Source organism: Bos javanicus, chromosome 7 (assembly GCF_032452875.1).
Source record: "Bos javanicus breed banteng chromosome 7, ARS-OSU_banteng_1.0, whole genome shotgun sequence".
In the NCBI taxonomy this organism is placed as follows: Eukaryota; Metazoa; Chordata; class Mammalia; order Artiodactyla; family Bovidae; genus Bos; species Bos javanicus.
In genome coordinates this window covers 6641134-6656185 of record NC_083874.1, presented here as the reverse complement: position 1 = coordinate 6656185, position 15052 = coordinate 6641134, and the positions used below count along the sequence as shown (strand labels likewise).

Here is a 15052-nt window from a genome sequence, read left to right as displayed (position 1 = left end):
GACTGCCACTGCTGGCCATCCCAGGGCCGTGAAGACTGTCCTGCCGGCCCGGGAGGAAACGGGCAGCGGAGATGGCTCCCTGACCGGTCCTGAGGTGCAGACTGGAGCCTCCCTCTCCCCAACCCCGTATCACTGACCTTCATGGGGCAGGGCCTCTCAGGGATGTGGCCACAGCCCTGAGGCCCAGGGTGGCCCTGCTGGAGCCTTTGGCATCCTCACTGCACACTGCACCCCCAAGGGGTCCGGATCGAGCGCCTGCAGCTCCAGTGGCTGTGCTGAAAGCTGCAGGTCCACTAGCAAGAACTGGCCCCGGCCATTCAGATCGCCCCTGAGCTCCCCAGAGGGACACAACAGGAAGCCTTCCCACTGGAGGAGACTACGTGGACACGCACGGAATACAGGGAACGGGCCGTACACTCGGTCCTGACAGCCGCCCGCTCCGGCCTTGCCCACACACAGCCCAAATCTCACTGGGAGGGTCAGTGAGGCCCCCAGTGCTGAGGAGCAGAGGTCCGTCTGTCCGCCCTTACCATATGTGTGCTAGAAGGTTCTGGGTGAGGCCCGAGTGCATGAAGATCTCCTTCACCTCCTGGCCGCTCACATAGCCATCCAAGTCCAGGTCGGTCTTCAGGAAAATCTCGTCAAATCGCATCTTGTCCGCCACCGGCACCACCCAGCTCACTGTTGGCTGAAAGGGGTTTTCAGACGTTAATTCTCAAGCTTTGGGGCTTCCCTGGTGGCTCGGTGGTAAAGAATCCACCTGCCAACGCAGGAGACATGGGTTCAATCCCTGGTTCGGGAAGACTCCAGGTGAAGTAGAGCAGCTAAGCCTGTGCTCGAGGGCCCAGGAATCGCAACTACTGAAGCCCGCGCGCCCTAGAGCCTGTGCTCCGCGACCAGAGAGAAGTCTTCGGACTACAACCCTGCTCTCCACAACGAGAGAAAAGCAACGAAGACCCAGCACAGCCAAAAATAAGTAAATAAACTTCTATTTTTAAAAATCCTCAGGCTTTTTATCACCTACAGATATTACACTATTAAAGTCTTCTTGTGCTCATTTCAGCAGAAGACCCTCCATGAGGCGAACGGGCAGACAGGATCTCCGGTCTGTAGATGGGAACACTGAGGCTCAGAAAGCTGAGTGCTGACTCGGTCAGTCTCACCCAATGGCCCGTCTGTGCCTCTTGCAACCCCATCACAGCACCCTGAACCTTTGTCCCGAGAGAAAGGTGAAGACCCAGCAGGTCTATCTGCCAACAGCCCGCCCACCCCGCTGCCTGGGAAACAGGGAAAGCCGGTACCCCTGCCAGGGGGAGGCTTCAAGTGCACCAGAGAGGACCCTCCTGACCACTCCTTCTGGAAGGCCTGTCTCCCGAGCACCGGCCCAGTGGCCAGGCCGCCTCCCCGGCCCCCCATTTTCCACCCGCAGGTGCTCTCTGCTGCCACAAGGCCAGCCTCACGGCCCGCAGCTGCAGACCCCCCACTCCATCCTCCTTTGAGCCTGAGCCCACTCCCTGAGACACAGCAGACCCCCCTGGGAGGCGTCGGCACACACAAGACACTGCCACGCAGTGAGTGGGCTGACACGAAAACTGCGCCCATGGGGCAGGTTGGCACCAAGAGTCCGCAGTGCAGGTGTGGGAGCCCAGGCCTCAGAGGAGCACGACCACCACCCAGGAGGGCCCTGCTGCAGCCGACGCAGCTGAGAGCCCAGCAACGTGTTGCAACTTCGGTGGTCAGTCACCCAGCGCACGTGTGATCTCTCCTCACACCACCTGCTCAAGTCCTACACAAGAAGGGCAGATGCCAGGGGGCGCCAGGGCCAGGGCAGGGCTTCCCTGGTGCCTCAGTGGTGAAGAGTCTGCCTACCAGTGCAGGAGACGTGGGGTCAGGGCCCCCATAACTGGCCCTCTGGGGGCCCAGGTAGGGCTTTGCTCGCCTAGGGATGAGGAAAGTAGCAGGGATCGAGGACGGGGGGAGGCATGGAGTTTGTGGGTCCACAGAGATGCCTGCTCTCATATCTGTGATTCCACAAGCTGCCCCTATTCCTGCGGAAGGGGACACACAGACCCCCACCTCTGACCCCCAACCGTGGCCAGCAGTACACCGTCTAGTCGGTGGGGTCAGCAGCATGCTCCTGGGATCCGGGGAGAGTCACCAGACCACCAGGGGGTGGGCTGCCCCCATCAGCAACCTCAGCCCCACTTGCTCCCTTGTCAGTGAAACACACCACATGTGACCTAACCTATGGTACTTAAGAACTCTCGGCAAGATTTCTGCAGACTCAAGGTCTTGGGTCTGGGACTTCCCTGGTGGTACATTCAATAGGAATCCACCCACCCACCAATGCAGGGGACGCAGGTTCGATCCCTGATCCAGGAAGATCCCACATGTTGTGGAGCAACTAGAGCTGGTGCACCTAGAGGCCACACTTCCCAACAAGACAAGCTGCCACACTAAGAAGCCTGAGCACCACAATGAAGAGCAGCAACCCACTTACTGCAACTAGAGGAAGCCCGTATGCACCAACAAAGACTCAGCACAACCAAAAATAAATAAATAATTTTTTAAAAGGTGTTGGGTCTTGGAAAACAGCAGCTCATGCTAGTCTAAGTCACTGGGCCCAGCCCCACCTCTGTGAGTCCAGTTCACCATCTCCTGGCTCACTCTGCCCCAGCCTTCTTCCTGTTTCAAGGACACGGGGAACATCCCCACTTCAGAGCCTGGCCAGGCGCTAGTCCTCAGGTAGCTTCTTATTGTTCAAATGTCAGCTCAGATGTCACCGCAGCAGGGGCCTTCCAGCTGGCACCACCTGCAGGAGGGAACCCTTCCTCACCCGGGCACTTCCAGGCCAGGCCAAGTTCTGCTTTCTCAGGACTGCTGGAGCTTCCTCAGTTTACCGATGTAAACTAAGCTTATCATCTGAAGCTTAGTTTATCATCTGTCTCCCCAGAGAGCAGCCCCAGAAAGTACTGGGCACAGCTGGTAGGCTAGGAAAGGTGCCTGGGTGGGGCCAGCTGCGACTGCCCTTCACCAAGAGCCACACACAACTCACCAGCCAGAGGCCATGCCTCCCTCTCCAACGGGCTCCTAGGACTAAGCCTCCTCCTCCCTATCTGATATCTTTTTTCTCCCCCAACTCCAAGATATGTAAGCTGCTTGAGCCTCACAAGTCGAAAACCAAGCTTTAAATATATGTCACGATCACTGGAACTCGCCTGGTGGTCCACTGGTTAGGAATCCACCTGCCAGTGCAGGGAACACGGGTTCCATCCCTGGTCCAGGACGATCCCACATGCCCCGGAGCAACTAAGCCCGTGCACCGCAACTACTGAAGCCCATGTGCCCCAGCGCCTGTGCTCCACAAGGGGGCCGGCACAGTGAGAAGCCTGCTCACCTCCACAGAGCAGCCCCACCTGTCACAACCAGAGCAAGTTCATGTGCGGCAATGACGACCCAGTGCAGCCAAAACTAAATAATACTGGGGTTTTTTCAAATGTCACTATCAAGAGACCTCGCTGTTTTCTTGTGCGTTTCTCATCTCCATCATACTGAAAACACACACGTGGTGCTGGCTGGCCTTCTTGTCACAGTTCATCACCTCTGAAACCACAAGTGAGGCAGAGATGTATCTCCTGTTCTTGCACGTTTCAGACAACGTCAAAGGTGCCTTTTCATAAAGAGCTCCTCATGATGCTGCCAGAGGGAGAAGCATCTTTTTTGACAAATAAGGAGCTGTCCTGTGGAGAGGTGGAGCCCCCTCCTGTTTTCCTAACATGAGACGGATGCCTCCCTCCATCATCTGATTACTCAACATGTGTTTACTGAGCATCAAAGCACCAGAGGTTCTTCTTGACACTGACATTATAATCAGGAACTAACTCTGCTCTGACAAAGCTAACAGCAGAGGGCTGGGGGTGAGGAGGGGACCTGAACAGACGATACATAACTAACTGCAGAACAGGCCACGTGTGCTAGAAGAAGGCAGGTAGAGGGTCAGCAGTGGTCACACCAGGCTTTCCAGACAAGTGACCTGTGAGCAGAGGCCCTGCGATGCCGGCTGCCTCAGGGTGCAATCTGGGGGCGTGCCTTCCCAGCCAAGGGTCTGCCCGAGGAAGGAGGGCCAGGGGGTGAGCAGAGAGCCCCGAGGTGGGAGCGTGCTCAGTGTGTTTGGGGAAAGGTGGTGTTTATGTATAAGGGAAGGAGAAAGTTAATTCTGAAGCCCTGTTGCTATGGTCTGAATGTCTGCAACCCCCTCAATTCATACACCACACGTCCTCAGCCCCAGTGTGACGGTGTTAGAAGTGGTGGGGGGCCCTCCGGGAGGTGACTAGCTCATGAGAACAGGGCCCTCATGAACAGGATTAGTGTGCCCTTGTAAGAGGGACCTCAGAGAGCTTCCACACCCCTTCCGCTGTACAAGGACACAGCGAGAGCACAGCCATCTGTGGACCCGGAAGCGGCCCCACCAGACACCGAGTCTGCTGGCGCCGGGATCTTGCACTTTTGCTTCTGGAAGTGAGAAACAAATCTGCTGTTTAGAAGCCACCCAGTCTATGGCATTGTCACAGCACCCAGATGGCCTAAGACATGTGCTATAAAGATGTGACTTAATCCCAGACTTTACCCTTCTTGGGTCACAAATGACTCACTCCTGAGCAACCTCTTACTGGGACTCTACGCAGCAGTGCCAACAGGCGCTCTGAGGTGTGCAGCACGAGAGGGCGCTCACCTGTGCCTGCTTGATGCTGTGCTTGGGAGACAAGCTTCCGGTGCTGTTGAGGCTGCTGACGCTGCCGTGGGAAGGCGTGGAGCGCAGGCTGTCTTTCGGTGGGGGGCTGGCGGGCAGGACGGGCACAGCCCCCGCGAACATTGTCTTCTTCCTCTTGGAGGGCGGGATGAGGGATGGGGGCAGGACGGAGGGCACGGGCTCCTTCTCGAGGGCTCGGTACACCAAGTGCATAGCCTGCGAGGACAAAAGAAGGCATCTGGGGGCGAGGCCCAGCGCCAGGGCAGGCGGAGGGCAGCTCTTCAGTGGCTCAGGCATGCCATGAAGACGGCTCTTTCTGAGGCTGCTTCCAAACGGAACGAGTGAAAATAAACCTTTTCTGATGAGCTATGCCACCAAGGCATGATTTTCCAAGATGTTCATTCAATCACACAACACTGAAATGAGTACAAAAAGAGGGATTTCGCTGGTAGTCCAGTGGTTAAAAACTCCACGATCCCATTGCTGGGCGCCTGGGTTAGATGGGACCTAAGGCCCGTGGTCTTAGGCCTGTGGGACCTAAGAGCCCCCAACTACACAGAGATCTAGCACTGCTGCTATAGGAGAAGAGGACAGGAGGGTCAGGGATCTGGCCAGAGAACTAAATCCTGCACGCCACAACTAAGACCTGGGGCAGTCAAATATATTTGAAAAAAAAGAAATATAAAAATAAAGCATGAGGGGTTTGGGGATTGGTGCTTAATGGGGACAGGGCTTTAGCTCTGCCAGGTCAAAAAGCTCTGATGACGGACGGTGGTGATGGCTGCACAGCCACAGGAGTGTATTAAACCCCCAAACCTAAAAGCGGCTACAACGATAAATTCTGTTACGTGTATTCTACCATAAATTAAAAAATAATAATGGACAGCCAGTGAAAAGAACAGGATGACAGAGAAACACGGAAAATGCTCAGAGAAGCTGATGTGTGTGGGGGGAAAAAACACAACTGAGCAGTGTGGGGTGTGAGGGAGTATGAATGGAATCACATGAGAAATTTATAATTTTCTTGGAAAATGTTTAAATTTAATCTAGAAATTTAAAATTTCAAAGGCTTTATACCACTGTATAGTAAGATAGTAACAAGCTTTAATTCACTTGTATATTGTAAAATTTCATCTTAAATACATTGAAAATTCCTGGAACAGAAGATGGATATTGTTGTATTTCACTGTTTTTCTATTACTTAGGAATTACCAGATTATTCAGCTTTTTTTTTTTTTTTGCTTGAAGTTAATCATGTGTGTGCTTTTTAGTCACTCAATTTGTCCAACTCTTTGCAACCCCATGGACTGTAGCCCGCCAGGCTCCTCTGTCCATGGGGCTTCTCCAGGCAAGAATACTGGAGTGGGTTGCCATGCCCTCCTCCAAGGGACCTTCTCAACCCAGGGATCAAACTCGGATCTCCCTTACTGCAGGCAGATTCTTTACCATCTGAGCTACCAGAGAAGCCCTGAACTTAATTACTATTTATTAAAGCATTGTCCTTAACTATAAGGGGCTACTTTATTCTATTTTCATTTGACATTTAATGGAATGAGATGAGTGAATAAATGTCATAAAGCGGATAGAAAGATCAAAGATGAGAATGAGGAGAAGGGAAGGCAGAAAGAAAAACAAGGGATGGAATGACCTGGGCCCAGGGTGGGGAGATGGGGGCCAGGAGAAGTCAGCCCAGCAGGCAGCTGGGAGAAGTGGGTGGGGAGCTGCAGGGGTGTGCAGGAAGGCCAGCTGCATAGGAAGGCGGCCCGTGGGACCTAAGGGCCCCCAACTATGCAGAGATCTAGCACTGCTGCTAAAGGAGAAGAGGCCAGGAGTGTCAGGGATCTGGCATGGACAGAAGCCAACATGGAACCGTTGGGACACCTGGTGGTCATGTCTGCATATACACCTGCTTCCCAGCTCTGTCTGCTGAAAGGGCCAGAGGAAGCAGTGGCATCCAGGGGCCACTGAGCACTCCAGAGCCCAGACCGTGGTCTCTAATACCCTTCTCCACTATAAGGAACTGGGGGTCCCAGAGCAATGGCTGATAACGAGCTGAGAGAATGGGTACACAGCAAGAGCCGGGAACGTCACATCATGACAGAAGTAAGCAGATGCTCAAAGAATGATACCATGTGACCAAATGACAAAGGGGTTGGGCTGCAAGAGCTCCCACTGGGCAAAATAAATCATTCAAGTAAAGGATTCTAAACCATGGAACAGAGAACAGGAGACACGTCCCTAAGTCCACTGTGATGTGAACAAATCCCTTGCAGTAGAGGGCGAGCTAGAAAATGTACAAGGAATGACAAAACCAGAAAATCCTCATAAGGCAACTATCAGAAACCCGACTGATTCAGGTGAGACTCCTGGGAGGATGTGACAACTAGCAGGTGAGAGGCGCAAGGGTGCAGCGTGTTCCGTCTCCACGGGTCATCTCTCATGAAGACCGAGCACAAAGGGAGACAGTAACTGCAGAGAGAGCCCCGAGGCCTTCACTGACCTCGATCACGGCTGACACCAAGGTCAAAGACGTGTAATAGGACATCACACGTCCTGTGGATGTCCTGTGCCCTGGGGAGAACAAGCATCACCTCAGTGGGGACCTGTCCCACAGAAGTACACGCCCCGGATCATCACAAGGAAACAGCAGACAACCCCTCACCAAGGGATGCTCTACAAACCAATGGGGAGAACAAGCATCACCTCAGTGGGTACCTGTCCCACAGAAGTACATGCCCTGGATCATCACGAGGAAACAGCAGACAACCCCTCACCAAGGGATACTCTATAAACTGCTGGCCTTAAAAATGCCCACACAACCACAAGACAGGAAGACAGATGCAGGAGCTGACCTAGATTACAAGAAACAGGAGTACAGACACAGGAGGCTGGAGTCTCCTTCACTATAAAGGACATTTTGGGAAACAACTGGCAAAATGTGAATAATATCCTTAAATTAGACAACAGATTAATAAAATAATACACATAATATATATATGTGTATATATACAAAACATATATGATATAACCTATAATAACAGATAGTACAATAATACACAATGTCAGTGCCAATTTCCTGATCTTGAATTAGACGGTGGTAACTTAAGAGAATCCTCTGGCTTGGGGATATACACACTGAAGTATTTCAGGATGAAAAGGCCCATGTCTGAAACTCTAAAATGGTTCAAAGGAAAAATTAATGTGTGTGTATATATGCCTGTATACCCTCATATGCCAATGAGAGGAGAGAGGGGGGCAAGGAGTGGAAGAGAGGGAAGGAGAAAGAAAGTCATTGTAGTAAAATGGCAACACTGGGAATCTGAGCGAAGATTCAAAAGAAGTCTGTCAAATTAAACCCAAATTATGTCAAAATAAACATTCTTAAAAAAATTAAACAAGAGGAATTTCTTGGCAGCCCAGCAGTTAAAGACTATGGTTTTCCAATGCAGAGGGTACAGGTTCCATCCCTGGTGGGGAAACAAAGATCCCACATGCCATAAGGCATGGCCAAATAAATAAACAAGAAAAAAAAAAATCCAGGGTGGGAAGGAGGGAATATATGTACACATATAGCTACTTCACTTCATTGTACAGCAGAGACTAACATAATATTGCAAAGCAACTATACTCCAATAAAAAAAGAAAGGAAAAAGTCCAGAAATCCCCACACGAGTGGCACGTTTCCATCCTCAGGAGGGTGGGGAAAAGAGTCTCAGCAGGGACCTACCACTGCAAACTCATCTCTGTCCAAGTGCCCGTCCTTGTCGATGTCGCTGAGGTCCCAGACCTGCAAGGGAAGAGCAGCAAGGCTTAGTGGGGGACGGTACCTGGGCTTCCCGCAGGCAGGAAGGGCCTGTGTGGTGGCAGGCATGCCCACCAGAACTCACATTCTGACTGCACACCCAGGTTAAGACAAGGAAATCAAAGTGCATTTAAAAACCAGTCTTTAGGTTCTCTGAAAAGCCATCATCCGATGAAGTGTTGTCAATTCCAAGATCCTTTCCACCATATTGACGATCATTTTCACTAACAAATGACCATGATTATAATCACGTCTAATCTGGTTTTTGGAGAAGGCAACAGCACCCCACTCCAGTACTCTTGCCTGGAAAATCCCATGGGCGGAGGAGCCTGGTGGGGAAACAATCCGTGGGGTTGCAAAGAGTCGGACACGACTGAGTGACTTCACTTTCACTTTTCACTTGCATGCATTGGAGAAGGAAATGGCAACCCACTCCAGTGTTCTTGCCTGGAGAATCCCAGGGATGGGGAAGCCTGGTGGACTGCTGTCTATGGAGTCGCACAGAATCAGACACGACTGAAGTGACTTAGCAGCAGCAATCTGGTTTTTAGTCTTTGGTTTTAGTACAGCTCTGGCTCTGAACACAAGCCCGACCCCTGCACGTGCACACACATGCACACACACACACACACCCCCCCCCACCCCACCCCCATCACGGCTGGGAAGGGCCATGGGCATGCACTTGAGTAGGACTATGGGATCGTGCCTCCTCTCCCCTATCAGTGGATGGTGAGAAAGAGGCCACAAACTATGCCAGGTCAACCTAGCACCCAGAAAGACAAGGCAGGCACAGATCAAATGTCATGTGCTAGGTTTTCCAAAGTACAATCAAGGCATGAGCTTCGTGACCTAGGTCAGCCATCCAGGACCAGTAGACGGGCCGGCCTGACTCGGACACCAATGCCCAGAGCCAGGCAAAGGGCCAGGGTCCACCCACGATGCTATGGATGCTGTACCCGCACCCAGTGAGCCACGAGCTGCTTCAGCTCAGGGCTGCTTGTCATGTGTGGGCCCTCCTCTTCACCTCCTGCTGCTATGTCCTTGGCCTGGGCCACTCCATCACTCCACAGAGGCCAGAGCCTCAGCTGGCCTCCCTGCCTCCAGTCCTGTCCCCGGGGTAACCTCAGGACCTGCCCTAGAACGCACTCTCACCCCACTTCACCCCACTGACAGCATTCAGACCCTGCCGCTCCGCCTGGCACAGGGAGCCTTGTGCCCTTAGTTGGGCTCCACACCCCAGCCCATCGTCCTGGGACTCCACCTGGACCTCCAGGGCCCTCAAACCGTTCACAGTCCCCTCAAGCACATGGATGCCCTTTCAAGTGCCTGGCACTGGGCTGAGCGCTTTACGTCCATGGTCTCAGCTAGGGAAGAGCAGCTCAGGAAGAGGAGCGTTCCCCAAAACACAGCACACACAGGCCTTCCTGGTTCCATGGTCCCACCCCACCCAACAACACTGATGTCTGGGGCCAGCTCACCTCTGTGGAGGCCACCCTGTGCACGGCACGCTACTGAGCAGCATCCCTGGCCTCTGCCCACCTGCTATCAATAGCACCCAACCCACGTGGGGCAACCAAGAGCGTCTCCAGACACCGCTCAACATCCCCGTGGGTGGAACTGCCTGGTGAGAACGCCAGCCCTCCTCGGCATGCTGGGCGGCCTCTGCGTGTGCCATCGCGCAGCCAGCCTTCTCAACCCATCATAAGCCCCTGTTCCCTCCCTCTGGAGGCTACAACCCAGGGGCATCTCCTCTAGGCAGCCTTCCCTGCCTGCCCTGAACCCCCCGCTCAGACAGGTCAGGTACCTCCCCTTCTACTACTGTCCCCACCAAGCAGAACTGTGATTATCAAGGAGGCAATGGTGGGGCGGGGGAGTACCAGGGAAAAGTGAGAGCTCTGGGACCACCAGGACCTCATTCCCCTCTCCATGAAACCCCGAGCAACCAACTGCCCATTCTCAAGGCCCCCATTTCCTCATACGGAAAATGGAGGACTTCCCTGGCGGTCCTGTGGTTAAGACTGTGCTCCCAGTGAAGGGGGCACTGGTTCAAGACCCGGTCAGGGCAGATCCACGTGCTGTATCTCAAAACAGAAAAGAAAGAAAACAAAAGTGACAGCACCCGTAACACCATCCATAATAAAGGAGCTGCAGGTTACTCAGAGACTTCATTCCTGCAAAGCCCTAGAACAGCGTCTGGCACATACTAAGCCCCCAATACATAAATACTGGGATCTTAACTATTGCTTACTTATTTGACCTCCAGGACCGTATCTATTAATGATTCTATCCCCCTCTTCCCAGTGCTCAGCACAAGGCTGGCACAGAGCAGACTCCAAAAAAAGGCTCCAGATGACTAACTGGATACCCAATGTGTGGGTGCAGGGGTGCACAGATGAATGAGCGTGCACAGATGCGGGGACGGACGCCTGAGTGCACCGATGCGCGCATGCACAGATGGATGGGTGCGTGGCCGTGGGGGCGCGCATAACACAGGTAAACGGGTGCATGTGTGGGCTGGTGTTTGGAAGGAGGGAGAGAATGAGAGAAGAGCAGAGAAGTGAGCCCTGTGGAGAAAACCTGGTGCCAGGGTAGAAGGTCTGCAGAGCCCACCCTCTAAGCGGCAGCTCCCTTTCTGATAAGGCACACCCACTTCTGTCGGTCTCCTTGCCCGTGCACGACTTGGCTTTATGACACTATCGCAGCCCGCTGTCGGGTCCTCTGAAGAACTGCCAAATAAAGGCACACCCTGTGCAGGAGCAGATCACCCCGTCCTGCCCGATAAAGACCACTGGTGATCACTGTGGGTCCCCCAACAGGTCTCCATCTACACCACACCACAGCCAAGAAGACAAACGGGTCTGTGAGATCCCTTTTCTCAGTGGTCTCATTCCCAAACCAAGTCCTATCTGGGCGCCACAAAAAGGGGCCAGAATCTGCAAATGTGCGACTCAAAGAGGGGCGTTACTAGGGGACTCCACGTGGGCAGGAATCTGCCCCTTGCCCACAGTTCTACCCAATGGCGCGAGCCTGACCCACAGCCGTGGCCAAGGGCAGCGGGGGCCTTGTTCTGTCCTCCTGCTCTAGGTCTGCGCCTGTCACCTCAGCAGCTCCATCCAGACAGAGGACAACATCCATCCCCTCGATCCAGAGTGGCACGGAGACAGCCACTGCAGAGCTGGGCTCTGTGCACAGGGTAGACGTGAGCGGCCATAACCAAATCTCAGAAAGAAAACAGTCAGGTTTAGAGAGCTGGATCTAAAAAACTTGTAGGGACTTCCCTGGTGATCCACTGGCTGAGATTCAGTGCTTCCACTGCAGGGGCATAGGCTTAATCCCTGGTTGGGGGATGAAGATACCGCATGCCGTGCAGTGCAGCCAAAAAATAAACTTTTAAATACTTGTGTTTAATAGGAACAAAACTGAGGCTTTAAAATAAAGGGGTGGGGGGTGGAGAATGCATAAAATTTTATCTAAACTTGCAGCAGAATTGAAGTACCTTTACCTTAGGTTCACAGGGAGGAAAACAATAATGAAAAATAGAAAGGAAATACAGACATATATGACCACACTCCTCCCCTAGAGGTCTGGCTTCAAGTCCAGCTTGGCCTGTCCTCAGTCCTAGGCAGCGAGAGCACCTTTGAGGTTGCCACCCCACGCATGCTGGGAAGCCTCTGTCAGCTGCACTCTGTGCGGCCCTGAGCCAGCCCAAATGAAGTGACCACTCCACCCACAGCAGCTCCTGGGAAAACTGACGGTGCACGGCTGTGCCGTAAGGCCTTTAAGTGTCAGGGGAAGTGGCGGGGTGGCATACCAACCAGATTCAGCAGTAGTGCCCTGTATGAAAGAACCACTTACCCTGCCCAGGACATCAAGAGGCAGCTTGGAGTTCATGAGGACTGGCTTGACTTTGTCTCCAGACAGCAAACCATTGACAGGTAAGAGGCTTTCAAAAATTCCATCAAATTTTGCCTTTTCTTCTACCTAGTTGGAAAGAAACAGCCTGAGTGAGGGGAAAAGTATGAGTGTCCAAAATGAGAACTGACCTTGAAGCTGACTGAAAGTGGGCAAGGATCCAGCATTGGGCTCACCTAAGAGCACAGGACAGTCTTCCTGCACTTGCAAAGTAAAGTCTAGGCAGAAGGACACAGTCCTCGAGTGACTACGGATATGGTGGCAAAGGTCAACAGGGGAGAGAGGAGCCTGGCAGACCATATGGTTCACGGAATCACAAGAGTCGGACATCACTTAGTGACTAAACAACAACAAAAACAGCCCAAGGTAATCCACAGATTCAATCCCCATCAAAATACCAATGGCATTTTTCATAAGATGAGAACAAGTAATTTTAAAATTTGTATGGAAATGCAAAAGACTTCAAATAGCCAAAATAGTCTTGAGAAAAAAGGCAGAGCTGGAAATATCAAGCTCCCTAACCTCAGACTATACTGCATAGCTACAGCAATCACAACAGTATCCTATTGGTTCAAAAACAGACAAAGATCAAAGGAACACAACGGAAAGCCCAGAAATAAAGCCATACACTTATGCTCAATTAATCTAAGACAAATGAGGCAAAAACGTACACTGCAGAAACGACAGTCCGTTCAGTAAGTGGTGCTGGGGAAACTGGGCAGCTACATGTGAAAGAATGAAACCAGAACGTTGTCTTACACCACATACAAAAATATGCTCAAAGTGGATTAAAGACCTAAGTGTAAGACCAGAAAACCCCTAGAAGAAAACACAAGCACAACACTCTTTGATATAAATTGTGGCGATATTTCTTTAGATCTGTCTCCTAAAGCAAACAAAAGCAAAAACAAAAAGAAAGAAATGGAACCTAATTAAAAGCTTTTGCACAGCATAGAAAACCATCAACAAAACGAGAAGGCAGACAGACAAGATGGCAGAGGAGCAGGTGGAAGTGGAGTACATCTCTCTCCACAGATGCATCAGGAGTACATCTTCAGATGCAGAAGATCTTGCAGAGAACAGCTGAGTACAGGCAGGAGTCCCTGACCACCGGAAAGGAACACACAGACTCAAGACCCAGCACCTCCCAACTGCCGGGAGCACCCAGCGCAGGATACCTCACCCAAATAAGGAGCCAGGTAAGAACACAAACCCAGTCATCAGCAGACAGGCTTCCCCCAGATACCCCAAAACACACCACCTCACACAGCCCTGTCACCTCCTCCCACCAGAACACAAGCACAAGCCCCTCCTGACGTGAAGCCTACTGAGGCCACTGGACCAACCTCACTCGCCGAGCACAGAGACCAAGACTGAGAGGAGCTGTGACCCTCTAACCACAGGACAGGAGACCTCAGACACAGTCAGCTAGACAAAATGAAAAGATGAGAAATACGGTGCAAATGAAGGAATGAGGTAAGAACTCACAAGACCAAGTAAGAGGAAATAGGTAAACCACCTGAAAAAGAATTCAGAGTAATATTAGCAAAGATGATCCAAAATCTCAAAAATAGAATGGGGAAAACACAAGAATCATTTAACACACTTAACCAGGACCTAGAGTCGGACACGACTGAAGCGACTTAGCAGCAGCAGCAGCAAAAGAAATAAAGAAAAAATAAACAGTGACGAACAACACAATTACTGAAATTAAAAATACTCCAGAAGGAATCAACAGCAGAATAACTGAGGCAGAAGAATGGATAAGTGAAGTGGAATGGTGGAAATTCCACCTCAGAATGGTGGAAATAACTGCTAAAGAGCAGAGTACAGAAAAAAACAATGAAAAAAAAACTGAGGATGGTCTCAGAGACCTCTGAAACAATATAAAATGCACCAATATTCAAATTATAGAGGTCCTAGAAGAAGAAGAGAAAAACAAAGTGTCAGAGAAAAATTTTGGAAAGATTATAGTTGAAAACTTCCCCAACATAGGAAAGGAATAGGAAAGTCCATCAAATCCAAGAAACACTGAGAGTCCCATACAGGATAAACCCAAGGAGAAACACACTGAGACCTTTATTAATCAAACTAACAGAAATTAGACACAAAAGAAAAGTATAAAAAGCAGCAGGTAATATACTTGCTGCTTTGGGAAACCCCATATGCTTAACAGCTGATCTTTAAGGAGAAACTCTGCAGGCCAGAAGGCAGTGGCAGGATACACTTTAAGTAATGAAAGGGAAAAATCTACAACCAAGATTACTCTACCCAGCAAGGATCTCATTCAAAATTGACAGACAGATCAAAAGCTTTAATGGCAAGCAGAAGCAAAGGAATTCAGGAGCACCAAATAAGCTTTACAACAAATGCCAAAGGGACTTCTATAAGCAGGAAACACAAGAGAAGGAAAAGACCTACAAAAACAAACCCAAAACAATAAAATGCTAATAGGAACACATATATCAATAATTACTTAAAATGTAAACTGATTAAACACTCCAACCAAAGACACCAACTGGCTGAATGGATACAAAAACAAGACCCATATATATGCTGTCTACAAGAGACCCACTTCAGACCTAGAG

At 51.1% G+C, this 15052-nt stretch overlaps 1 protein-coding gene across 12 annotated transcripts in view; it reads right to left on the bottom strand.

Annotated features, from left to right (window-relative positions):
• EPS15L1 (epidermal growth factor receptor pathway substrate 15 like 1) overlaps positions 1–15052 on the bottom strand; it is a 107270-nt gene that overhangs the window by 58097 nt on the left and 34121 nt on the right. For all 12 annotated transcript variants that reach the window (XM_061421735.1, XM_061421733.1, XM_061421740.1 and 9 more), the window contains 4 exons: positions 12408–12533; positions 8478–8537; positions 4733–4966; positions 531–688 (listed from right to left, as the gene is read on the bottom strand). In XM_061421735.1, coding sequence (XP_061277719.1) covers positions 531–688; positions 4733–4966; positions 8478–8537; positions 12408–12533 — 578 coding nt within the window. The remainder of the gene's footprint in view (positions 1–530; positions 689–4732; positions 4967–8477; positions 8538–12407; positions 12534–15052) is intronic.